The 27,680-nt window shown below is 37.7% G+C and overlaps 1 protein-coding gene across 1 annotated transcript in view; it reads right to left on the reverse strand.

Moving 5' to 3' along the window:
• The window catches only part of CFAP44 (cilia and flagella associated protein 44), a gene marked incomplete at both ends in the record, with an annotated part of 42,707 nt that overhangs the window by 11,583 nt on the left and 3,444 nt on the right, over positions 1–27,680 (reverse strand). Inside the window, 25 exon segments of the mRNA XM_084295421.1 lie at positions 88–591; positions 2,780–2,957; positions 3,603–3,765; positions 4,165–4,358; positions 5,337–5,467; positions 5,797–5,959; positions 6,387–6,442; positions 8,315–8,585; positions 9,514–9,659; positions 10,138–10,356; positions 11,216–11,368; positions 13,087–13,197; positions 14,561–14,770; positions 16,548–16,642; positions 17,880–17,979; positions 18,979–19,026; positions 19,396–19,551; positions 20,782–20,946; positions 21,456–21,570; positions 22,397–22,613; positions 22,937–23,039; positions 24,095–24,257; positions 25,271–25,442; positions 26,143–26,244; positions 26,685–26,771. Coding sequence (XP_084151547.1) covers positions 88–591; positions 2,780–2,957; positions 3,603–3,765; positions 4,165–4,358; positions 5,337–5,467; positions 5,797–5,959; positions 6,387–6,442; positions 8,315–8,585; positions 9,514–9,659; positions 10,138–10,356; positions 11,216–11,368; positions 13,087–13,197; positions 14,561–14,770; positions 16,548–16,642; positions 17,880–17,979; positions 18,979–19,026; positions 19,396–19,551; positions 20,782–20,946; positions 21,456–21,570; positions 22,397–22,613; positions 22,937–23,039; positions 24,095–24,257; positions 25,271–25,442; positions 26,143–26,244; positions 26,685–26,771 — 4,022 coding nt within the window.

Raw genomic sequence — 27,680 nt, forward strand, 5'->3', positions numbered from 1 at the left:
GTATCTGCAGTCCTAAGACAGGAGGAAAGGGGTTCATTTCTGATTGAGATTGTTCAATATGAAAAAAAATAACTTCTGATTTCCTACCTTTTTAATCAAGGAATCCTGCAAGTATAGGTTTTTTATCTTCTCCCTCTTTAAAATTTCCAGTTCCATTTCAGTTGGCTCTGCCTTCTCAATCTCAAAAAGCTTTTTCTGCTCTACGACCACAGATGGCGTTATTTTCACTGGGTGTTCTCTTGCAGGCTGTGTCACGGGGCCAGACTCTTTAAGGGAAGAATGCTTTAGAAAACTACGCCTAGGTGCACCAGATGAGGGAGACTCTTCCAATGGTTCCTGGAACTTTGCCTTGGCCTCCTGCTCCTGTTTGAACTTAAGGAGGATGTCAGTGTCATATTCAAATCTTTTTTCTGGAACCTCATCTGGGTGTAACTGAGGGATCGGGGGAAGAGGGAGATGTTCTGATAAATCCAACGCTGCCTGTATGGATTTCAATTCTTGCACTAAACACTTGATTTCATCAATAACAGAAACCTTGAAATCCCGCAAGGACAAGATCTGTTTGTTCATATTCACTTTCTTCTTATAAATCTGTAAAGAACAAAAAATTTAGTAGGATTTTCCCAGTGATATTTACATAATATGAAGTCTTCCCCAACACAGGTTATGGAGAAGAGGCTTGTCATACTGACCTTCCTTCTTTCCATACTAGCTTTCTTTACTGTACCACCTCCACACTCGTGTTTTTAACCAGCTTTCTCTCTCCGTTTTTAAAAACTGTGGAACCACCTCTCTAAATCTTCTTTAAAAGAAAATCTTAGAAGAGTAGAAATGAGGCTTCCCCTCTCTCTCCTGACTTGATTGTCAATTTTCTGCACTGCTTCAACATCTCACGTCAATAAATTCACAAGGACTGTGATAATTAGCTGTGGGTTTTAGAGGATTAGTCATTTGGGCTGTCTCTCATTAAATACAGAGAGCATCTCAGCTTTGATACACGGCTCTCTTCTCAGGCATATTGTACAATTCATATAAAAACAAAGAGAAAATTAGATCTCTTTATTTTGTAAAACAAAATTTCCAACCCAAGAGCAAAGGAACTACACCTGAGAAGACCTTTAGCACTCTTAAATGCACAGGTGTACGGAGATCTAGACTTCTTGGACAGTCCTTGAAACAAAGCAGTTATCTCATATAAACACCAAAGACACTGAAGCAGTCCTTCACAAACATAGGTTCTGGAATGCAGATGTGATTCTCGTCAATAAAATAAGTGAAATTGAAGCTGAAATCACAATCACTGCAGGCAGTTAGAAATGGAACAAAGTTCTGAATTTTCAAAGTATAGTTGATAGCAGTATTAAAAGCAAGAAAGTAACATCCTTTCAAATGCTTTTGGATTTGATAAAAAGCCACTAGATGTCCAAAACAAATCCTTTCCAGGCCTTCCAGCAATCTGGAGTGCCAAAGTCAACTCAGACAATTTTGGCATTAGGTGAATATTTTTCCCCAACTTGAGGTGAAGATCTACTAACCCGAGAAGTCACACTTGAATCAGATGTAAAAACAGAATCATAGAATCATTTAGGTTGGAAAAGACCTTGGCAGAATCCTCTCTAATCTTTATAAAATAAAACAATCTTATACATCAGGCATCTGAAGTAACTGGAATACTTCATCTGTATAAATCAGGGTTTTAAAACTAGAACTATTCCTTTTGCTTGCTTTGGCTTGTCCAACCAAGTCAGGTTAACCACTTGGTATCTAGTAACATCAGCACCACAATCTAGTCCTGGAGCCCAAGCATGAGATTAAAGCAACCCAACAAATTCCCTAAGACTGTGGCATTGCTTCTGTAATGCTGAGACCTCACTGCCAAAGCAACCCAGGCTAAAAGGAGCCTGAGACTAGGCAACATGTTTGAGAGGATAAGACTATGGAAGATTCATGGCCACAGAATATGATGATATGATGCAGTGAAGAGGCTCCTCTGTCAGTAGGAAAGCCAAGAAATAAGCCTCCATACCAAAAAGTAACTTGACAGTTCCAGGTTAAATGAATACATTTCTTCATTGTCGTTTTTTCTAAAGAAATTCATCATCCCTCTTTTACACCCCAGATAAATAAAATGAGAAATAGAAGCTGGGAGTGAGAAAGGGTGCTGGCAGAAGTCGCAAGGAAAGCGGCAAAGTTACTGCACAACGTTTGAGCTTGTTGGGTCTTTCTGGTTAAAAGACATGAAGTAGCTGTAGGAGTTCTGTTGCAGGAAGGCAGTTCCAGAACATCTAGTTTCCCAGAAAGCTCCAATATTTAGTACCCAGAAGCAGTGATTACTGAAGCGCATATATGAAGAGGCTATGCTAAAAAGACCTATCTTTGCTCATACCCCCGTTTTTGTAAAGGTATTTCATAGCAGGGATTAGCTCAGTGTTGTAAGGAAAGCATCAGTCACTAGATGGTAAGACTTTTAAACCTTTAAAAAAAAAAAAAAAAAAGGCATCTTCCTGCTGAAATACTGGAAAATGTGGCTTTTTTGCATAAAAAGAGCCATCTGAGAGTTATCCTGGATTGATTCAGTTTTGAGTTTGGTGAAGCACTAACAGTCCACAAGAGAAAGGCTCGTTTGTAACTAAATCTGAATTGACACAGTCTGTCCTTCAACGGCTCTTCCCACAACCACTTCAATTTCCTTTCAAAAAAACGTATTCAGCATTTAATCAACTATCCTCCCTCCCGTAAAATGGCAGAAATATCCACATCAGTGAATCAGTTTACATACCAACACTTCCAAGGATTCAAGCTGCTTCACCTTCATTTCAGTTTTCATTTGTTCGTGCTGAGGGACTCTGTAATCAGTGGCAGTCTTCAGCTTATAACACCCCATGTTTTCCCGTGCTTCTTTAATGGCCTGAACATCTTCGGGGTTTTCATAGTCATCACTAGGCTTGCTCTTGTATCTGGTAGGTACAAAACGAAGATGAACTTTAAGACAGAAAACATTCAGATGGGGACAGAAAGCATACAGTATAAAACAGGGTCACTTCATACCTTCTGATGCATGCAGAAAGGCTCAGGAGGATCAAGAAAGAATCACATACCTCTTTCAGAAAACAGTGACTACTTTGGAAAGGATATCTTTGCACATTTGAAAGAAAAATTCAGACATTTCCCTCCTTCCCCCCCAAAAAAAACCCAACACACTAGTAGGTAATGGCCTTCATGTGTAACTAACTTAACCCACAGCTCTTGCAGCATCTGGTATATCTGGTGCTGGTAGGGTTAACTGAAGAGGCTGACTGTGATGGTCTAGGTGTCCCTAAATCATGATTGATTTAGATACCCTCTTAATCCCTATATGAAGATGCAGCCACGTAGCTGAATTCAAGTTGTTTAATGTTTTAGAAGAACCATGGAAATTAAAAGATTTCAATTGTCTCTTGAGACCCTAAGGTACACAGAGCCTCATGTATTTTAAATTTCACCCATTAGGAATATAAGAAACTAGGCAGAGATTTGATAGTGCCATATAACAGCTAAATAGTATCGTTTGACCTCAGACAAGATGCAGAACTAAAAGGACACAGAGTCCAATTAAGACTCACAGTTCTTCCCACTCCGCTTTCCTCTTCATTATCTTAGCTTTCACCTTGTTGGATTTCTCAGCAATTCTTCTGATTTGCTTACGTCTGTTTTCTATAAAACGTGCTGTTGGCTTTTGGACCTCTGACTTCACCTTTTCAGCCTCCTCCTCAAAAACTCTAGCATCTGAACAAAAAAATAACCATGTGAAAATGTAAATACCATGCAACACAGTACAATCTCAACTACTGGAAACTCCCTGGGACAGCTTTTGTAAAGCTGGTGTCCACCAGGATAGTTCCACTGTAGCGGATGTTCTGAACATATTCATGCTCTTTGAATCAGCTCTTAGTCAAGTTCTACCCACAGTATTGACAGATGATTGCTGACATTGCATTAAATGTGGAAAACTACGTATGTATGTTACAATGTATGTAGGTACTAAAAAACAACAGTTATATATCTTTACCCATACCAGGAGGAATTACCATTTCTTTAGCCTGAACTCAGGAAAACAAACTGAGATGAAAGACAAAAGCATATTACTGGGAATCTGTAAAAGGCCATCATTAACCCTATGCTTACGCTTTGCCTCTTTGATGGTCTCCTTTTTTTCCATCTTTTTCCATGCCCGCTTAAGTACTGTCTTCCTCCAAGATGGATGTTCCTTATCTTGGCGGTACTTCTCAGAGAGTGTTAGAAGTCTGTAGGTGGAAATCTGATGATTGCTTTGAATCGCATGAACAACAACAGTGTCAAATTCCAGTGAGGACCGAAACCTGAAGAGGTAAATTAGACAAAACTGTCTGGTGTCAGTAGGTGCAAGCTACCATTTTTCCTTCAACAAAAGGACCCGAGTAAAGCAGTTTACTTATTACATACACATTCATTACATACAAATACAGTAACTACATAAGAGCACGATGACATCTGACACCATCTATTGACTTTTATCTGATGTAGGAATACAGACGCTCAAGAATAAATACAGTAACACTGCTCCCAATATCAAAACTTATACCAGGTTCTACATGAGAGCATCTTTCATTTTCCATGAAGGGCTGCTTAAAAATATGTTCATTCAATTCTCCTTTCCAGTTGTACACTCTGTTTTTGTACACTCTGTGTACAACTGTGACTAAATGGGTTTTGTTATTGTGTATTATTTCTATTGTGCATTTATTTTTATGAATTCATCTTTTCCTATAAGAAGAGCAACCAAAAACGCACTGCTTTGTGCTTTAACTTGCGTTCTTGAGGAAGTTAATTTCATAACTTTAAACTGTATAGAGAATATTGTGTTAACAATGACACAAAAGTATTTGACAGACATGCAGCGTACTTGAAAAATGGGAGTTTGTTTCATAGGTTGCACTTCAAAGCTCCAATAAGAATTCCTGGTTCTTAGTGACATTTACTGGCAAAACGCAAGCAAACTTATTCTCCTCCCAACAACAACAACAACAACAACAACAAAAGACCACTTTTCTTCTTAAAGAAGTAAATCAGAATTAAGCTGCTTCCTTGATAAGAACATCTGAATTTTGACCAAGGATTCAAAAGAAGCACACCCAAAAATCAATGTATACTTTTGTGTATGTTTCAAATCAAATAAGGGCATAATCATAAGAGAAGAATATAAATGTTTATTATATGAGAGGAAAAAATATATATTTTTCCTTGTGGTAGGTACAAATCAGTAAATAATAAGCCCCGTGCAAGGTCAGTGGGAGACGTAGAAGTAAAGAGGTACTTACCAATTTCGTAGTTTCTGCAGTCCAATCAAGTTTTTCTCATGCTCCCAAGCTAGTTCCTTTTCCACTAACTGGATTTTCTGTGCTGTCTGCCTATTCAGATCCTCAAAGATCCTATGGTCCATCTCGTACTGCTGCAGAAGCACAGAAGACCCAGCATCACACTATCTTATCTGCTAAGTTTTGCTAAGAAATATTTTGGACCTGATGCCAGCATTTCATGCACATTGGCACAATTATTTATTTCAGGAGCTATTCAGATCTCCACAGAGAATCACTTTTTTTTCCCCACCACATGCTTCTTAAATGGCACAAATCATCAGCTATGATTTAGAAATCTTGCAAAATTACACAGTCAAGTGCATTAACCCATAGCACTAGACATCTTTGGCCCCAACACATAGGGCAGCACCATTTTAGAAGGTACCTCTTATGGTAAATGATTTATGAAAAACAAACATACGTCTCTGTGCAGCTGCATGTGCTTTGGCAACTCCTGATTCTTCTGAATCAGAAGAAGAAACTCTTCTCTCAGAGCAGTTAACTCCTCTCTTTTCTTGCTTTTTTTGTCTTCAGCTTCCTTCATGATCCGTTCATACTCCTCTTTCTGCTTGACTTCCTCAATGCTGAAAATGCAAGTAGGAAATTGTATTATCCCAATGGAATAGAGGAAAGATTAAAGTTTATGTAACCTTCTAGATTTCCTTGATGGGCTTAAACTTCCAGTGAACTCAGCAGCCCTGAAGGTAACTTAGGAAGCAGCCACTTACTGTATATTTATACAGCCCTAACATAATGGGACTTTGACCTCCACTTTGTGTTGTCTCTGTAGTCTCAAGTTAAATAAGTCTCACAGTACCATATTTGAATTAGTTCCACAGAAAAGTAGAAGAAATGGAAAGGAAGTCTGACAAAACTTTGTGCGTAATGAGGAAATAATCCAAATTCAGTGTGATCACCTCTTCCCTTAAAAAGAAAAAGGAGGTATGTGGTCTGAAGAAAGAGCTTTCAACAGTTGGACATCTCTTTCATCATTACCCAAGCATCTCTTACTTGTAGGCATTGGGATCCTCAATGTCTTCAGCAGCTTTCTCCATCTCAAGACCACTCTGGAATAAAAATGTCTTGCCTTTAAACAAGCAATAATAGTTTCAACAGACAATAAAGCTTTTACAAACATTAAGGCAGAGTTTCCATTGCCTCTCAGAAAAACAAAAGAACCCTTCACGATCAATATTGCTCTACTGGTCTTAAATACCAGGCTTTGATGTTTCAAGAACAAGAAACAATTAAGTTGGCTTACATGTAAAAGAACAAAAAGAAGAAAAAAAAGAACAAAAAAATGAAGCTGAGTTCTTGGGGACAGAGAACAGAAATTCTATAATCTCCTCATCAACATTAACCCCTAAATCACTGCTTGTCCCAACTTCACTCTGTCCCATAACATCTTTGATTCTCCATCCCACAGACCCAATTCTCTTGCCTCTTCTAACTGCCAGGCTGACAAGAGACATCATATCCCGGGCTAATTCCAAGTTACACGTGTAATTCATCTGGTTTGCTTCTGCTGACTGTGTAATGGGTTCACAATTATTAGCTGTGAGGAATGACAGATGGATGGACAGTGCAGTCATACAAGCCTCATTTCCTTAGGAAATCATGCTCTAAGACAAGAGGGGGGTCTATCACCCTACAGTGAATACAGTGGTACTAAATTGATCTGTAATTTAACTCAATTAGTTTCAGAGGACTTGTATTTGATTCTCTAGGAATCTCATTAAGTTTAATGATGATGGAATTTTTAAAATCTTCCACATGACTTAAAACTAGAATAGATACTTAATGAAGATTTACTTTGATAAGGAAAAAACTCTATTAGGGTGGTCATTAAGCAGCGTTCCTAGCCTGCACAATAGCAATTAACTGTAAAGATCTTTATATAGAGCTACTTACATATTCAAAATGATATAACTGTATGTATGCTTTATAATTGTATGTTAATTACTACTTGTAATACAGGAGCTAGCAAGGCTCTGATACCACAGGTTTCCATCATTCACTTAGTTTAAAAAAATACTTTGGAGTCCACTCCTAGTGTTATATATTCTTGTGATACTGGAATTGCAACTAGCCTTGAACAATTTAACCAAATTACTAAAATCCCAATTTCCTCTGTCTCCCTCACTATGCATCTTTCAAAAACTAGCTACTGACTGATATTAAAAATATTTAAAAGTTGCATCTATTTTATCTTGACACTTTAAAATTTTAACTGTACCAAATGTATAACCAATACAGATTTCATTGCACATGACAGTACTTCTTTACTCAACAGATCTCATTACTTTTTTCAAGTTAGATATGTTTCATTGTACAACACTGAAACAGTATCATCATCATGCTACGCAATTTTGCGAATTTAAAAAAATCCAACTTATGAATTGTACAATAAATGGTACCAAAAGCATTGAGAAACTATACATTTGGTATTCTCCAATGTTATTTCTAGAATCCCCATCGAGAGCAGAATCATACTCTACTGGAATAAAATCAAAGACAGATATTAATTTTGCCAAATCCTTGTAGTATTTCCATCCTAGGTATGCCTATGATTATACATTTGAGTGAGAAAAAGATACTACAACATGATATATGAACCACACATACTATGTGTATTTGGAGAAAAACACAAAACATTGAGAAGGAGCGATGCAGTTATTGCAAAATATACCTTAATAAACAAGCAATATAACTCTTCTCCCAAATCGTTTGGGAAACCTCAGCTTTTGCTATAAAAGATCTATGATGCCAATTAATTGAACCGGATTTTGGCCATATGCTGTAGTTTCATAGCAAACAGACCTAGTTCAGTGAAAGAAGGTGGCACAGTATGTATGTATTCAGAGTTGTTCTATAATCAGAATTATAATTCTCCATATGATAGAAACAAGAGTTTGGGAGATCTTCATTTAGTGACTTACCCTAGGAGAGGGGATTTTGGCTTTCAGCTCTTTGTGAACATCCTCTGGAGACAAGATGTTGAAGGTAAAAATGTTTCCATCTTCACCACAGGTAATCAGAAACCTATCATCATAACTAGAACAGATTCCCCGGATCTGGCCATAATCATTGTCGTGTACATTGAAGGACCAGTATTCCTTCAGGGTATTTGCTGAGAGGTCTTTATCTTGAAGAGCATAAACACGCAGTGCTCCATTCTGCATCCCACAGAACATCAATAGTCTGCTGGTACTGTCAAATAAGCAACCAGAAACAATAATAGAAAGTAACTCGCAACAAGTAAGGCCACAACTCAAAACACGATGCTTCTAAAGAAGAGCTAATCTAGCTGAATAAATGTAGACTTTCCAACTTTTGCTTTGTGTGTGCAAAGTATTTGGACCATTTAAAGTACGTGTGGTACTACTGCAGCCTTTTTCCCAGCTGTTTGCTCAGTAATGTTCTAGCATCTACTGGGTATCGCAGAACTGGACTCAGCCCTCAATTGGACAGTGTAGAAGACACCAAGTTTAGAGATTAAAAAAAAAACAGTTTTCCCTCCCCAGTCCTCATCTACTAGGGATGGTGGCCAACTGGAATGCAGCCAGCTGTAGATTAAAGTCTGAACTAAACCTGCCTCCTTAGAATCAGCTCATGCCTGGTCTTACAGGAAACACTGGGAGACTGAAATTAGCTCACTCGTTTCATTTGTGCAGTTCACAGAATGTCCTGGGAAGCCTCTACTCTTTAGACAAGAGAGAAAGACTGATCCCTCCATGTTCTCCTCAAGGACTAATTGTGTCCCCTCTTTGCTAGCTAGCGAAGAGAACCAGTGGTCTGGTGATCATAATTTGCAATCCAATTAAAAGGATAGTGGAGACTTCTAATGGTTCTTCTGGAGATCTTCAAGCTAGGATGTGTGAGCCTTAATCAATACTTAATTAGAAATCAGACATTTTCATCTTGAAGGGCTTTTAAAGATATTCTGTCAGATACACTGTCCAATTGCGTTCATTATGAATTTTAAGTGAAACTCGGTGCCTGAGGAACCATGGAGAGTACCTGCGTACTAGAACTGACCCACAATTAAAAAGGGACAAAGCAGTGTACCCTTCTCCTTTCCAAGTTCAGTATCATCAAGCTTTGTAACAAAGCTATCTGTTACACTAAACTGTTTTACCAGAATGAGATCCGGTGGATGGGATTGTTGTCAGTATCCTCAATAGGAATAACTTCAAAGGGTTCATCTTGCCTTTGTTCAGGGTCCTCTTGGTGCTGATTTGAGGAGAACGCACAATGATAGAGGAATCCTGAGTCATATCCACCCTGAAGAGAAGGACCATAAAGAAATGTTGACAGAAGAACAAAGATGCAGCTGACCAGGTAAATGCAATCTTCTAAATAATTTTTCCTTTCTTAAGGATCTACTGTGGGATAAGAAATGTTACTTCCAAACAACTAGAGATCTTATTTACCCATAGAGAAAATCTATAATGATCACTAGCAATACAACCCATCCTACCAATCTGTTAAATTCTACCTTCTGCTAGTGAGGGGGTAGGTTAGCCTTTGTGCCCAATTCAGGCATCACAAAGAATAGTACCTATTAGAAATTTACTGAGCAATCTGAGCTGGAGCGGCACTACTGATTTAATTCAAAAACATCACTGAAAACATCAGCTATGGCAGGAAATCCATGTCCTAGAGATGGCAGGTTTCAAATGAGTTTTCTAAGATACCCAGATGTGAGGGGAAGGTTGCCACATCTTGCGATCCCATCAATATGAAATAAAAATTGATTTACCAAGGAAAGCCAAAATTTCCCTGGTGCTGAATAAAAACCACAGAGAATGGGACTGGGCTCCTCTGGTATGTAGAGAGGTGGCAATGGCTCTTCTTCAGGTTCCTCTTCAGGTTCTTCTTCTATGTCCTTTCCCATCTCCTGTTGCTGCTTTATCCATTCAAGCCTTGCTTTCTCCTTCTCCTGCTTTTTTTTCTCTCTCAGTGCAATCTCCTCTTCCAGCTGTTAAAACAAATAGTGAAACACAGAGACATGAAACTGACTGGAGGAGCCTAATAAATGCAATCCAAGAAGGTCCTGGCATTATATACACAGAATATCCAAAGAAATCTCTTTTCCTTCAACTAATTTCAGTGCTTCACCATCCTTACTGTTAAATAGCTTTCCTTTCATTTTATATAAAACATCCTTGTTGCAACTTATTAATTATTGCTCTATTCCCAAATGGGAAAAAAAAAAAAAAGAGGGGGACAATTAATATTCTTTCTCTCTGTAGAAGCCTTTTCTATTTTTTAAAAGAATTACGGTGTCTCCCAACAATGTTACCTGATTTGGACCAAAAAGCTAGTTCTTATTCAGAAATACATAAATCTCAATATCGAATGCTTGTTTTTCACATAAAAAACAATGCCCCTCTTAAGTTATAACAGCATAAAAATGTCAGAAATATATAACTGCCAAAAATAAAAAAGATTTCATGTTTGCCTTAAGAGAGACCACATAGGTGTTTTATGACTGCTCAGAGGAATTTCCTACAGGGCTACCATCAACCACAAGAAACATACTTTTTCTGAATATTACCAAAATGAAGATATTTTAAAAACTAATGTGCTAACTTCACTTTCACTAACATTATCTTCTAATTCCAATAGAAATACATGTCATGCTGACAGTTTTCTACTTGAATCAACAAACAGTAACTCGTAAATCCAAATGTTGTAACACAACCACAGATGGACTCTATCTTGCCTTCCTCTCTAAGAAGCTTAGCAAAAATCATATGCTTTAATACAGGGAGTAGAATTTTTTTAGATAGTTTTGTCCTCTGAACATGAAATTCCTCCACAGGAGAGTGCTTTACCTTGATTCGGGATTTAATGCTATAAAAATGAAAGTACTGTGTTGGCAGGTTTTTGATTTGGTAGGTGGATGCTGTATCCTGTTCCTCAGGGACAGGAGTAGGAACCTGGAGAACAAAGCCATTCTCACAAAGGATGAGCAGCATGCTCTCCACCTGTACAAAAACACATAAAATACAAGTATGGGGCAGGTGTACAAATGGAATTGGGAGAAAGGGAAAAAAGTCAGTAGATGAACAGGCACAAAACCAAACTCCAGCCAGGCAGCATTAACTCTTAATTGTGGTGTCATTTAAGTGGACACTTTTAAATGGACACTAGAAATCGCTGAGCCTTTCCTATCCTGTGTATCTCAGGCAAAGTTAAGGAAATTGAAGTCCTTGCCATATACAAAACAGCTATCATTCTGACACCATCTAGCAAGGAAGCATCACAATGGTATTTTGGGATTTTGGCTAAATTGAAGGCTAGATCTGACCCATAAGTTAGGAGGTAAGATTTTATTTTGGTAATTGCTTGAAAATTTGTATTTTTCTATACTATCCAAAACCCTTAATACCTTCAAGACTGGGCTGGGAATCTTGCCAGATGCTATTTACCTTTCAGTTTGTTTGTTTGGGTTTTTTAAATTTCTGCTACCTGTCAGGTCCCTTAAAATACCAAGTAAGGAAGAATAGCCAAGGTGAAGGTAATAATTTTTCAGCGTTTTGAGATTTTAAAAGGCAACTCTTTATGTAGTTTCAATTTTCATAAGCTATCTGGAGAACAGAGAGAGTCTTATTTATCTGAACCGTCACTAAAAATGTGCAGAGGGGGTATATTAGAGTTGCTATGGAAACCTTAGCTAGGAATTATATGGTTCTTGTATAAAATTTCAGCCTCACAAACACATTCATTAGATTTATAGTCTTTAATTACCATGGTGCTCATTTTAAAGAGGGAAAAAAAAATACTCAGATGCGTTAATCATGTTTAGCCAGTGTTCATATCCAGCAGTGGAGACCTAATACTGATAAACACAATTACTAAGAGGAACCTGAAAAAATCAAACACACATTGTGTGATTTTTAGTAGTAGGGAGTATCTTGTCCTCAAGGAAAGGACCCAAAATGTAAATGTCAGACCAAGATCTGTCATTTTTATAGTAAGACAGAGTTCATATCAGCAACAGTTCTTTTGCAGCACAGTTTTTATCTGTTCTCACAAACAAGTAATAGCTACAGTTTGCTGTTGCACACCATTTTAATGCATCCTGGTGGCCTGTATTTAATACTTTGTCAGTATTAAATACAAATAACTATCTCCCTTCTAAATAAGATTACTGGACTGAAAAAAAATCACAAGTTACACTAACCTCATCAGACTTTTAAAATAAGTATTAGCAAGAATCTATTTGAATAATTTTGAACAACTTCAAATAGAGAACACAAGTTCTGAGAAGTACCCAAAAGTTTTCTGAAAGCTTTGTCTGCAATTGCCTGTTTTAACGTCAGCAAGAGGCATAGGCAAAAATACTCAAGTAATGCTTTTGAGGAAAAAAAGGAAAGAAAAAAGAAAGACATTCCAAAAGTTAAGGCACCTGTCAGCTCAAGGCAGCGACTCAAAACAGTGACCGAAATTCTGTGGTTTACATGTTTCTGCTCTTGATTATCCAAAGTCCAAACTATGTCTAAATTAACTGAATCAGACATACAGCTACACACAATCTATCTGTCATTCTGAAGCAGCATGCAAAACAAAGCAGCAAAACATCTTTTGCAGTGTCTATAGAGAACATGGCTAGAGTGATAGATCTTTGTTTTCAATGGAAATTCTTTTCAAAATGACATTCTGACACTGTAGGGAAGGAAAAAAACAAACATGTGTTACTCACATGAGAAGGTGGAGACCACTGTAATGCCTGCACAGGCCCAGGAACGTGGATAAATCCAATTGGCTCATACTTGTCTTCAACAGCAAAAAAGAAAACTGTTTTGTCTTTACTCTATGAAGAAGAGAGAAAAGAAAAAGAGATGATGACTGAATGAAAGCTGACCAAAAAACCTGTAGTACTGCATGAAACACATACTTCAGATGTTTTGTGGTTAGACACGAGGACCTACAAGTGCCTTGGAACTTAGAATTGGATTTCCATACTGATTACAGTGGGAGGGGGAATAAAAATCCTGCTCATCTTCCTCCAGGGCCCTGACTGCACTCATAGGCTTTAACCACTGTGATGTGCCTCTGCTGGCATCTCCATCTATGCATGTTCTGCCCATTGCCCCAGGAGCTCACCTAAACCTTGGGCCCAGGTCTTCAGCCCTGGCATGAGCTATGTCATAGGCATGCCTGTTTCCAGCCCGGTATCCTGCTGTTCCCAAGCAATACTCTGGATTTCCTCCTTTGATTTCTTACGTGTCTTGTTACTTTGCCTTTGACTCATGATTGCTGGACTGTTGGTGGAAGTGTTTGCTGTCACCAGCCCTGCTCTGCTCACCTAGCTCAGGCCCTGTGGGATTGTGCCCTGTGTTGGAGCACTGCCCTTGCTTGTGTTGAGGCCACCACAGTGGAGCAGCCCCACTGTTCCTGCTCCCAGAAAACCCTCATATTAGGAACGGCTCTCTGAAGTACTCCCTGAGTTCTTCTCTTCACCTTCTGCTTTCATTTATATTTCTCTCATCTCAGTATCGCATATATTTACAGTGCAATGCTGTCATGCACCTGCTTGTTACAGAGGTGATTTGTAAGACATGACGGCACAGGCTGATCTCAGATACTAAGAAAATCCAGAACTGGTGCACAAGATGAAGCACGGCAGCTTGAATTTTGCACTAAATGAAATACATGGCAATCAAGGAATATGAAACTGCAACTGAACTGCTCATGGCTGAAGGCCAGGTTTTAAAAAGAGACACCCCACTGACTAGAAGTCATTTCAAAGCCTAGCAGGCACACTGACAACCTGATCGGTCAATCATGCTGTCACGCAAACCAGTGTTGGGTAGCAGCTGGAGTGCTGCCAAGGTGGTGTACAAATGAACTTGCTTTTACTAAATCCAAAGTACTACTAAACTAATTCCAAAATAAGCCAAATACATCTTCAAAATGGATTACAGAATTCATACTAAACAGTCTAGTAATTCACAGAATGATGGTATGGATTGCACGGTTGGTTTCCTTCATGCAACAAAGGTATGTGCAAACAGATCCATCTCTTCCCCCAGCACTACAGAGAACTACAAGAAACGATCAACAGCAATAATGGAAGCATAACTGCATTGTCAGTAACCAAACTTTGCCTTATTTCTTTAAATAATCTCTACAGTTGTGGACTAATAAAAATAACCAAATGAAGTGATACATACCCCTGTGGCAAGGACATCTCCATTTTGTTCATAAGCCAAGGCTGTAACTGCAGCAGTATGAGGTTTGAAAGCTTGTTTCAGATTTATCTCTGCGTTACCTATATTGGTCCGTCCTCTGAGAGCAGCCAGTCCTTTGGGATCATAAATTTCAATTATGCGGACAACGCCATCTTCAAAGCCCACAGCAATTAGACCTCCTTTAGGATTTACCTTTGAGTGGAAGAAGGAAGAAAAAAAAATCACAACGTACATCAGTGAGTTTAGAATAAAAATCTGTGTCACGTCTTTTGGTGTTAAACTCTAACTCACCTTACACAAACACAGCGTTAAAGCACAAAGAATGTTCCATACATGGGAAATCTTGTTTATCCTTTCTAATATGCTACCATAAAGGGAGGGGGAAGACTAGGGGTGGGAGGAGGTTGTTTTAATTTTTTTTATATATATTTTTTATTATTTTTTTTTTTTACTCATGACATGCCATTGGGACTGGCAGTGTCAGTGAGGATGTCTTTGCAATTTATAAGCAAAAGTCATTTCATACTGATACGCATATATATCACCATCTTCTTAAGCAGAAGAGTTGGAAGCCAAAAAGGAATTAGTATACTACCCTGAATATAATATTTGACATTGAATGTGAGCACGATTTATGAAGAGATGAGAGAACAGATTTTGTGACATCCAACAGGATCCCAAGATCCTTCTCTGCGGAACTGCTTTCCAGCTGGTAGGCTCCCAAGCAGTACTCATGTCTGTGGTATTCCTCCCCAGATGCGGGACTTTGCATTTTCCCTTGTTGAACTTCATGAGATTCCTCTCAGCCTGAATCCACAGCCTGTCCAGGTTCCTCCAAACGGCAGTACAGCTATCTGGTCTATTAATCTGGCCTCTCCTTTCCAGTTTTGTATCATCCGCAAACATACTGGCACTCTGGGCACCCAGCATCCAGGTCATTAATGAGGAGCACTGGTCCCTGTAACGACCCCTGGGGTACACAACTAGAGACTTGCTTCTAACTGGACTTTGTGCTGCTGATTGCTGCCCTCTGGGGCCTGGCTATTCAGGCAGTTTAAAATCCATATCACTGTTCACTTACCTAACCTGCACTTTGCCAGCTTGCCTATGAGGATGTAACAGGATACAGGTGTTTCAAAATATTTGGGACAAAATTTTCTTGGCACAAGTTTTCATTCAAGCACTTTGAACTATGGGTAAGTATCTAGCTAGCTTCTTTTAAAATCCCCTTAGACTAAGTACTTCTGATTTTTTCAGCCTATGCTTAGTACCAACTTTTTTAAAACTGATCTGAAACAGTTCTGTCATGTACACTTTATTGTGCTGATCAGCTTACCTCTTGAACGTACAGGTCATCACCTAATAGCATCCCTGCAGGTCTGCATGACAAGAATTATAGTCACAAGACTATAATGATGACTACCCTTGCCTTGGAAATTCAAGTGAAGCACTTTCCTCCATAAATTTACTTACAACGAAGCTGCCAGGCTTGCTATGTTTCCTTAAGAACATAACTAGACACTATTTTAATTAAAATTAGCAAATATGTCTAAAACTGATAGACCCCACACTCTACAAATGATCAGTTCTGGTGACATTTTTTTATGATTAATCTCCAAATGTTTGTGGATTGTCTGTGCTGTCATTTTGAAATGTGTTAACTAACTCATTTTAATTGACAATTACTTGGTTTGGATTAAATAGAAGCTGTTAGCCTATAAACTATCATTTCTTCCTGGACTGCATACAGAGATTTGATTTTAAAATCTCACGAAGACACAAAGTTGGATACATGACAATCCACAGTAAAGCCAAACTGTGCATATATATACTATATACACACATACTACTACAGTAAATTCCAACACGGTCTAAACAGTAACTTATTTAAGGTTTTGTATTCTGAGCATCTTTCTTTATGCTTGCAGGCTCTTTATGAATTTTTCTTAACACACAAACAAAAACTTACAACACGAGGTGCCCATGTCAGTGCTGTTCCTCCTTGTTTAAATTGAATTTCACTCAGCTGCCTGTTGCTGATGAAATCATAGATACGCACTGACCCTGTGTGGAAAGGAAACAATAGGGATTTATTTCTTGCAGTGCCGTTTCCGTTTTAAGATTCATGGTAAAACGTCTACATGTATTTATTTGAATGAAAAGCAGAATGGAAAGTTATTAATTTTTCTCTTTGAGTACCAAACGTCCATCTGGAAAGACATTCCTGGTGGATACAGAGTACCACAGCTATCATGGTGCTCATCAACAAAACAAGCTTTCTTCACTCTTCAGCTTACACACTCCCATGAGTTGTCACGGCTGAGGGGTGTAATAAGAAGTCCCGTGCTGACCACCATGTGCAGTTTTTGAGTAATCACAGAACTGTGGCCTACTCTAAGGGAAATTTGTACTGTCAACAGAGGAAAAGAAGATATGCTATGAACTGGAATTGCCTAAGGAGCAAACTATTTAAATAGATGAAAATGGGAGATTGTCCAAAAAAATCAATTTTCAAAGGTGAAATTAACAGATTGGTAGATATATACGTTGGTCTGCATAAAATTCCATTCCAGATGGCATATATCTTAAGTATCATTTGCTCAACTGGTACAAGTTTGTCTTCAGGCTAGAGGTGCATATATATTGTATAACACAGGCAAATTACAAGATACGGCTGACAAGAATTGAGTTAAAGACCTTGTGGCATTTTCTGAGCAGCATGAATGACATTGTTAATGTTCTGGCCTGTGGTTCTTTCAAACCATGGTAAAGCTAACAGTAAGAAGCCTAAATAGCTGTATTTATATAAGTTAAACTAATCTCTGTAATTACACATTAGCTGTTGTTGAGAGCAAGATAGTTATTGCATTTTCTAAGAAAGCCACAAATATTAATTCATAATGACTTACACAATACTAGAAATGTATGTAATTCCTTATAAAATAAAGACCCCAACACTTATCAATCCAGAAACTTCAATACAAATGCTGTTATTCAACACAAATGTCATCTTTCCAGCTGTTCCTTCAAATCAAACAAAATTTACAAAGCTTCCCATTAAAAACTTCTCTCTTTAATATCCCAGGCTTATAAGATTAAGCATTCCCGGTGTATTATTTCAAAACTTTGATGATTTGTCTTAACTGTAAAAGAACTGATCCAAGAATAACAGTTGATGGTAAATTGACTTTTCAAAAGCAAATACACAACTTCAGTTCAAAACGGAATAGTTCCAAAACTAAGCATCGTTGCTCTGCAAAAACAGCGATGACAGTGGTATCAGAGGAAAGGAATTACTTACGATCGAGAGCAGTGGTGGCCATAAGGTATGTCACAGGAGAGACACTCACAGCCTCAATCCTTCCGGAGTGAAAGGTATACAGGCACTCTGGATCACGGGTCTGCAGTGCAAAACAGAAACCCAGAAATTCTGCTATGTGCTGGAGTTGCATTTATTACCAGCTGTACCTTTGGCAGGCATGAATTCCTTGTTTTAAAAATCAAATGTTCATGAGAAGATCATGAATGAATTAGTATAGGAACATTAAGCTGTTTCAAAATCCCATCATTTTCTATGTGTAAATAAGGGGAAATACAGGAAAACCACTTTCATTAAGTGGTTTCAGACCTGAAATGAGTATTTTCAATAGAGTTGTTGCTCTAAAGGCAAAGAAAATGCTCCCAGTCCTAGGCTTATACTGCCTTGGAAATCTTTTCATCATCCAAGGAATTCTAGTACTTGTCATTTATCTTTTACTTTAGTTTTTATACCATGTTTTATACATCTCTTTTTACCACGAAATTCTTGGAACATTATTTATCTGTTAGCCCAGAACTTTATTCCAATCAAGGAGAAAGCTCCAATTTACTTCAACGTATTCTGGAATGAAAACTAAATGCCCCTATTTTACCTTTTTCATTTCTTTCTTCATCAAAAACATCTCCAGCAGTAATACTAGTAGCCAGCTGGATAAAACATATCAAGTGTACTTCGTCTTCTCCTTTTTTTTCCCTAGTTCTTCATGTCATTTACAAGCAACAGTAATGACTGTCTCAAATACACCTAACTAGATAGGGTATGTAAGTACTCCTTGAACTCAATTCCTGCACTCATACAAATTTTATTTCCAGTTTATGATAATAAAATTCCTTTAAGATAAATTTTAGTTGCCAAATTCAAATTAAGGAAGCAAAAATCAATAATTACTTTTGATAATCCTGCACAATCATTATTGTCAATAATGTTATGAAAATATTTTTTTCAAAAGAATTTCTTATCAATGCTAAAATTTCCAGCTTGCAACTTCAGTAAGCACAAAGTTCATTGTAGATGAATCCCATATAGTTAAATGAAGTAACTGCAAAGGAATTGAAATAAATCCAAAGAAAAATGAACTTACCATATTTGAAAAAGTCAAATCCAGCTTCCAGATTGCTCCATTGGCATCCTGAAGAAGCAAAACCAAAACATGTAACCTGAATATTTTCAAACTCAACATGGAAGTAAAATTGCCCACAAGGACTCCTCAAAAGTTCCTCAATGATTATCACTGTGAAACGGAAATGACTGAAGGTAGTGCTATTGGTCCTATCAGTTCTATCCATCAGTTCAGAGAATAGAACTCGGATAATAGATTTTGACATTTTCCTACTCTTACACAGCTCTGGCTCTGCAAGTCATAATCTCACGTGTTACCGAGATCGAAATCTACAGAAAAGAGATATACTGACCTGTAAGGTACTCCTGCTATAACTAAGCATTACTTCTCTCATTCTGTGTTTCTCCACAGGGCTGTATCTACTTGAGTGCATCTTACCTGAGCATACCAAATGGGCTGTCCATTGTCAAGAACTTTTGACATGAAATTCAGACTGACGTTCTTGCCAACCTGAAGTTCATTCATAGGTTCCACCTCCAATAACCCTGTGTCATCCACAGAATCAGCAGCATCTATTGCCTCAAAGTTCCACACCTTCATGGAATGAAAACAAAAAATTAGAAAGAAAAGAAAAAAAAAGAAAAATGACTGGGCTTTTATCAGGTCAGAGCATGTTTTCATATACAATTGAAATGGAAATCCAAAATAATAAGAAACCAGGGGATGGTAGAATCTATAGGTGAAGATGACACCCGTCACATATGCCTCACTGTTCAGAATCTAACCCGAAACAGTGAGAATCAGCAAATATTATCTCATACAGTTGGGTGCAATGCAAAGTATATGCAAAAGTTCCCTCTGCAATTCTGATATAACAGTAGATTAAATACAGCCCTGGCACTGGCAGAACTATACATGGCAACCTCAGAGCTACAGAAATTAAATATCTGACAGCTCTGAGCATTGCTCATACTGAGGCAGCACGGAAGAAAGAATGGGAAATCCAATGCACCCATGTTCTTCTCTGTGGTATAAGTCAGTTGGCACCTTGGAATCAGGTGAATTTTCCTAACGGGCTAAGATTAATTTATGAAATACAACAACAAAAACAGGGTGTTTGGAACCTTCTGTTGTCTAGAATAGCTTCCTGATGATTATCTGGGTCTATAAAACATGAGCAGAAGACACGTCTTCCCTTAAAGAGCAAGTAAACAAAATAGCAAAATCCTTGACAATTGACAGATGAGATCAGAAACTGGTATAGATACATAAACCATTTTGACCTTAATTTATAGAATTGTGTGTTAACTTCAGGATGCCCAATGCTTTTTCTTTGATTGTTCTTCTATTTCATTGCATATATCTCTGAGATAAAATGAAATAGAAATTAACTAATAACTTTAATAACCTCAGCACTAAAATAATCAGAAAATTTATTTCAAGTATTGCCATAGTTTATCATTTGAAATAACACCAATGTATTACTAGGTCTGAAAATTATAAAAATTAACCAAAACAACATATGAAAAAAAGTGTTAGAATGCAGGGAAGACCAAAGCTTTTAAAGAATCACTGAAAATTATTTTGATTTATTTTAGTAGAAGGTGATTTTTTTAAAATTTTTTTTTTTACCACTGTGAAACAGAAAATGTTGTGTAAACAATACTTGATTCAAATATTTACACTGGAGATGTGTCTGACTTTTTTTTTTTTAGAACAGAATACATTCTTATAAAGCAACTGTAATGGAAAAATGCCCCTATAAATGAGCTCCACTTCCTGACCAAAAATGTGCACACCTAAAGGCACAGCAAAAGAACTCACCCGAATGAAGCCATCTTGCCCAACAGTGGTAAGTTCTCCTTCGTCCAAAACTAACTGGGTGATAGGGCCACTGTGACAAGGCTTGTGTCCAGCTCGACAGAGCTCTACTTTGATGAGGCCCCCTTCCCAAAGCAGCAAGTTGCCCCACTCAGCCCCTGAGATAACCTTCAATGCAAAGGAAGAGAAGCACTTAAGCACCTGCACTTAACCATACAGAAATATATGCAAAAATGAGATTAACATTTGTGGCTTCCTTGTACAAAAGCATTAAATTAATAGCAATGTACAGATATTTCCAAGAGAAGGTGTAAAGGGAGACACGATTCACCTTTTTAGGAATATGACATCATTTACATGCACTGAAATGGTTGAGATTAGGGCTAACACACTTTTTATTACATTAAGTACATTAAGGTTTTCACTACCCCATTAGAGAAGCCCCAGCTCTAAGCCAGAGATCTTTTGTCTGGGAACTACAATATTAACCATACTTTTCAATTATTACAATGCAAGCATTTTCTTTGGCAAATTAATGTCAATATTAGCTTATCAGAGCAGTGCACTGAGGGTCTAATTCATATCACTTAGAAGCAAATAGTAATTCTCCAACTAACTCAGTAGACTTTATATCAAAACCTGAGAGGACAAAATCAATTAAACTTGTTCTGACTTACCTTCCCATCAGGTAGCTCCACATACCCTATAATGTCAGTCACTGATGTTTTTCCAAACCTGCCCAAAGCTCCTTGCAACTTAAGACCACTGAATGTGAGAGCCATCTTCCAGAACCTGAGTATAGAAAACACATTCTTCTCTGATGCAAGGCTTCCTAGACATGCTCTTTACTCTCTCAGACATTATTATAATCTTACCAGGCATTCCATTTTATGATGTTCATTTATTATTCTTTTTCACAGGAGACCTTGGGTTTTTCTTTTTAAAATGAGATATAAAACTTTGTAACCTCACAAACTTCCATATCCTACCTCTATGAAAAACATGGGAGGAGGATTTGGCATGGATAGAATGAAGACTATGCTGTTATTTAAAATAAGTGTAACACCCATAGCTATATCCTTCCTTATACAACCAATACATGTAATTATAATAACATCTATTATAGCCTTGCTATCTCCACTGTATGATGTTCAACTTTGTAAATCCAAGGGACTAAGTCCCTTGCTAAATTTCATACAAGTACCACCATGAACTGGGGCATGACTGTAAAATCTCAGTGAGCAAAAACTTTTATCATAGATCTTCAAAGCTATTCCTATTTATTTTATAAATAGGAATATATATTTTATTTATTTTATAAATAGGAATAGCTTTGAAGATCTATGATAAAGTTTGAAGCTCTCATTTATTTTTTTATTAGAAAAGAATCTATGAATTTACCAAAGGAGGCAGTGTGTGGAAGTATATCTTTCATAAAGTTCATTGCGAGTTTTTAGTGGTATCAGTGGCTTAAAGAACTTTCTTGTTTTTGTAATCGCAATAGGTAAAATAACATTCACTGCTGGTGCACGTTTGCTAACAATACATTCCTGCTAGTCACCATCTAGATATTATGACTTTAGAGTTGATACGTATTAATCATAATTGGCAAACCTACCTGATGTGTCCTACTCCCACTGTAGTTAGCTGTTCCTCATTATCAGGAGAAAATGTGACCCTGTAAACATCCTGTGAAAAAGCTTTTGACCTTAACACAATCTTTTCTTGTTTCCAGTCCCAGATAGTCAACATGTAGTCAGGGCTGCTTCCAATACTGGCCAACAAAGTGCCAGCACGGTTGAAATCGCCAAAAACATAGGCTTTCTCTGTTCCACCTGAAGAAACGTACAAGCCCCAGTCCACACATGCATGGAAAAGAGGAAAAAACAATAGGAAAATATGTTTAAAAGGAGCTCAATGTTCACTGCGGGTTTTTTTTTTCCTACTACTTAATAGTTCTCAGTTGGCTATTTCTACTGAATAAAGGCTTTCTCCAGTCCAATAATGAAAAAGCTGGAAACCAGTGTTTCCTATTCTGCTGGGAAGTACGAAAGGGTTGTAATTCTTTCTAAACTTAAAGTGGACCACTACTCCATCTGCTGGGATCTATAAACACTGGCCCATTTGCGTAAAATGAAAATAGTTCTTATTACACTACCTCGTAGTATTCTGTAGGGCCTCAGTGAAGGATAGTCGTAGATGATGAGGTTTGGTTTCTCTCCTTTTTCTCCTACTGCGAAGTACTGCTTAGTAGGGTGTGCCTTGAAAAAACAAAAGTCCTGTTGCATGTTGTAATGACATCTTTGTCTTTATTCTGACAGTTAAGTCATTGTATTTGCTCACACATTAGTCAAAAGATATTGCTTTAAGTACTAGGTTGCATTTTTCTGTATGTTTGTCCTGAACAACTGCCAATCTATTGCTCAATACCAGAATCAAGTCACTATACAAACACAACGGTAAAACCATTATGCACACAAAATGGAATTATTGTGCATATACTGCAGAATCATGATGAATTGTGAAACTGTACAATAATCTCCTTTATTATACATCCTTTTGCTATTTCTACCTCACTCAACCCACCGGCTGATTATACCATGTGCATCATTTGGGCCAGCAGCCATCTATGTGGAAAGCTGCAGAAAAGCCATCCTGAATTTTGTTCTGAAGATAGACAGATGTACCTTAATTCTCCATGAAAGGCTGCTTACAATGGAGCAGAACAATCTGAGGCTGGTATCCTGAAAGCCTTGCTCATATGGAATACTACATGCTCACATGGAATACAACTGAGAGATGGCAGAGCTGTTCACAGGGAAACGTGCCACAAAACCAGAGACAACGTTTGAGACTCAGGCTTTTCAATGGAGTTTTGCTGGAGTGAAACAAGATACTTCTTCTCTTCATTTACCTAGGTACTTAATTTTCTAAATTTTAACTGCAGGCAAGACACTAAGTTAGTATCAGCTGTGAACAGGAGAAGTTCAAGTGTTCAACAAAAAAAGTTGTTGAGCCAAAATATTAAAATAAGAAAATATGAATGCAATAGGGGCTAAAATGAATCCTAGCTGGCACATGTCAGTCCTTTAAGGTACCTGGGCCTGAGACAGGTACAGAGATATTTGTGCTCTGCCAATCATACTGACAGGCTGAGTAGCTTGCACTGCATGGTCCACACATCCCTTTAATCCATACCATTTTCTTATGTATATGTGCAACTACAGAATACTCCATTAAGCAACCAAGAGATGATGCCACTTTATAGAGAGGGACTAGCATCCTAAAACAAGAAAAGAAAAAAAAAAAGCCATACCGTTATAAACCCAATTCCACCTCCACTGCTGCTCCGGAGATAGCTTTGAGATTCAGTTTTCAGGTCCAGGAGCACTACCTGGTTGCCTGCTATATACAGCAGTGTTTGGCTGTCCATTGCCATCAGGTTTACGCTTCTTTTGCAGTCATATCCAAAAGAATGTCTGAGAAGAATGTAATAAGGAAAAGCTTTGACACTGGCTTTCTAGAAAAGCTTACTAAGTGGACAGAAATGCTTAAATCAATACTGAGACGAATACTTAGCCTGGTGACTAAAAGGCTGATGGCAATAGTTTTCTTCAATATACAGTGAAGGTAAACTATATCAAGTCTCTATAACTGAGGGGAAGGCAGAAGTGTAGACCTTCTATAACCTGTGATCCATCCTTCCATCTCCATTACAGGGTACACTTCTTGCCTCTGCTGGACTCTTTGGGGCTGCAAGGAATTCATATTCTAACAGTTCAGCAATCCATTTTCAAACGAAGTATAAGAAATGTGCATCAGATTACTCGTAACTATTGTACAGTTGAGATTTCAAACCAAGGAGCTACTCAGGCTCACTTCTTTGATGTCTACAGGCAGATGTAGAGAAGGGGAAATCCAGTCTTCAACAGCAACTTCTCTGTGTCTGCAGAGAAACCCACTAACACTTGTGAAAGTCACATATCATATCCAACTTGACTGTACCTAGCAAAGAACTTATTATAGCTCTCAATTGATTGGCATCACTTCCTTCATTCCACCAACTTAGGTCTTTTGAGCAGCAAGCTACAAATCTACATAGTTTCTTCTGCACTTCTTCCTTAGCAGTTCTGTGACGAAATATGAGGTACACACCCCCAGCTGCTTGGGGAACAACAGTATATAAAGGCAGAGCTTTGCTGGGGATATTCTTACCCTAGTTCTCTGCCTAATCACATTACCTTGACTGATCTAGTCCTATGGTATTACTTACTAAAGTAATAATTATGCCTAATAAGTAATATTTATGAGGCCTAGACAATGTTGAAGATTAAACTCATCCAGGACCATGACTGGTCAGGATTCCTAACTGTTTCAACCAAAGGTATCCTACGAACACCACACAGGTACTCCATATTATACAATTTTAAGAACGCATATTAGGAAATCCTTAGCTTTAAATCTGCACAATTTTACTCAACTGAAAGGATACTCAAGAGTAAGAAGGTTAATTGGTATCCCAGAGTCTTCAGTGACAAATGGCCGTGAATGTACATCTTCACCGTTATAGAAGAAAGTTTCCGATATTTTCTTTTCTATCTTCTCAGGGCCTTTTTCTGCCTCTGGGGCTACTTCAGTACTATCTTCTTCTTCCAAATCATCTGCTGCATGTCAAAAGTGGGAATATAAAGAAAATTTATACTCGGCATAGATCAGCATAGCTAAAAATGGGGGCATTTTGTCTTAGTGACAACCTGTCCTGAACAGCCTATAGCAAGCCCTCACTCCAGCTTTTAAAGACTTCACTGTAAATAATCGAATCTGAAGAACTTGCAGGAAAAAAAAGATTGAGAATGTTTTAAAAACATTGCTTTTAATACTGAAGTTGTTCAGCTTTCTTTGGTGCTTAGGTCTCTGCTTTAGAAACCAAATAGTATTGCAAATATCTCTTTTCAGCAGCTACTGAATGTACATAATCATAGAAAACTAGTAAAAGCACATATTCTGCTTTTTTTCACATACAGCAGACCACCATAAGATATAATTGTTCCAGAAAATGCATACTTGATAAAAGTGCATTCAAGTTAGATACCTCAGACTGAATTCCTATTACCTATTTTGCAAGCTTTTAATCTTATCTATTTTTTTTCCTCAACCAACAGAGGTGTCAGATACCAGCAAGGGGAAGGAATAAAATGAAGTACATGAGGTAAGCCAAAGAAAATGAGCAGTGAAACTCAGCTGCAATGTGATGGCACCAGTCTGAGATGCTGTTTATAACAACAGCAGCCAAAAAGGAAAACTAGAAAGCAGTGGGATATTTAAGTTTAAGCCAACGTCTCTTCAGTGGAAAGCAGTACCCACCAATGCTCTCTGTGTCTGATACCCCTTCCTCCCCTTCCTCCACATCTTCCTCCTGTTCCTCTGCAGGTGGTGACTCCTTTGGAAGACTAGTTCTGCTTTCTTCTGCAAAGGAAAATTGGGATCATTGTCTCTTGGGTATGAATTCATTTGACTAATTTAATACAGTTCTACAGTAGTAAAAATTAAAAAAAAAAAATCCCTTCTATCAAAAAATGGACTTCCTGCTGTTTAGCATCAAGTATAGGCAGAAGCTTGCTTTCTGATAACTATATTTTAAAACTTAGGAGGAGGAAGGAAAGAAACACATCCCATAACAGGAAAAAGGTATAATAGAAAGATCAAACAAATGCCAAAGTAACATGCCAACGTAAGCGTCAAAAATCTTTCAAAGATCCACAGGAGACTCGCTAGTGGGTTCTGTTACCCATGCTATCTAAATCTAGCGTGTTAGATGACATGCAGGGTGGACTCAAATAGACACTGGACAGAAGCAGCTGTAGGTTCACTACTGGAATCACTGTATAACAGCAGAAAATACTCACGCACACCACTGGGATCTGCCTGTGTACCTTCTGCTGGCTTCTCATCTGCTCCCTCCTGTTCACCTGGAGATGACATGTCTTCTTTACCTGGTGGCAGTAAAGAGGAATTTCTAGTATTTTTGCCTTCATCTGCCAGGTAGACTATTTTCATTTCCTCTCAAATGCTCTGAGATTCCCAAATATAATTGTGCTCTGTCTGTATACTACAAATATGAATAATCCTAGGATTTGTCCTACTTTACAGGGTGAATCCGTTGTTTCAGTTTTTAAACCTCTGGGCTCTGTGTACATGGCTACAGACAGACTTTCATCTAAATACCGTGTAACAAGGGAAACGAGAGATGCACACCTTTTTGGGCTTCTATTTAGGGTACTGGGGTGAGATTTGTTTCTGAGAGAACAAAGCTGTTCTTCCACCTTTCTGGTAGACTTCATAAAAATATCAGTAGACAGATATTCTGGGATCATCAGACATCTTGAATGGAGAAGCAGGAGAGATGAATCCTTAAAAAAAAAAAAAAGTTTTAATTTTTATAGAATGTTTCTTCAAAACATTCTATACTGAGTTAATAAAATTAACACAATTTATAAAAAAAAAGAAAAAAGAAAATAAACTGCTTAACTAACTCCCTCCATCAATTCTTCAGCTTTCAGACTATTATTTCCAGAGTGCTACAATTTCCCTAGTTACCCCTGTCCTCTGGGGTGGGAAAATTGGAATTTTTCAAACACAAACCAAGCATGTTGATCATTTATATAAATTTCTCTCTGAAAGAAGCCAAAGAAGATAAATGTTGTGTTTATTCTAAATTTGTTCACTTTTTGATTTCAAATATGGTCTCTATTACAAAAATAAAAATAAAAAATAAAAAAATAAAATGAACATGGGAGCAATTTTGTACAAATACTAAAGCTGTAAAATATGATCAGAATTCAGGAAATTCATTAGTTGAATGAAAAGAAATCTAAATATTTAGAATAGCCAGAATGAAAGTG

Source organism: Netta rufina, assembly GCF_964035555.1.
Source record: "Netta rufina genome assembly, chromosome: 1".
NCBI classification, from domain to species: Eukaryota; Metazoa; Chordata; class Aves; order Anseriformes; family Anatidae; genus Netta; species Netta rufina.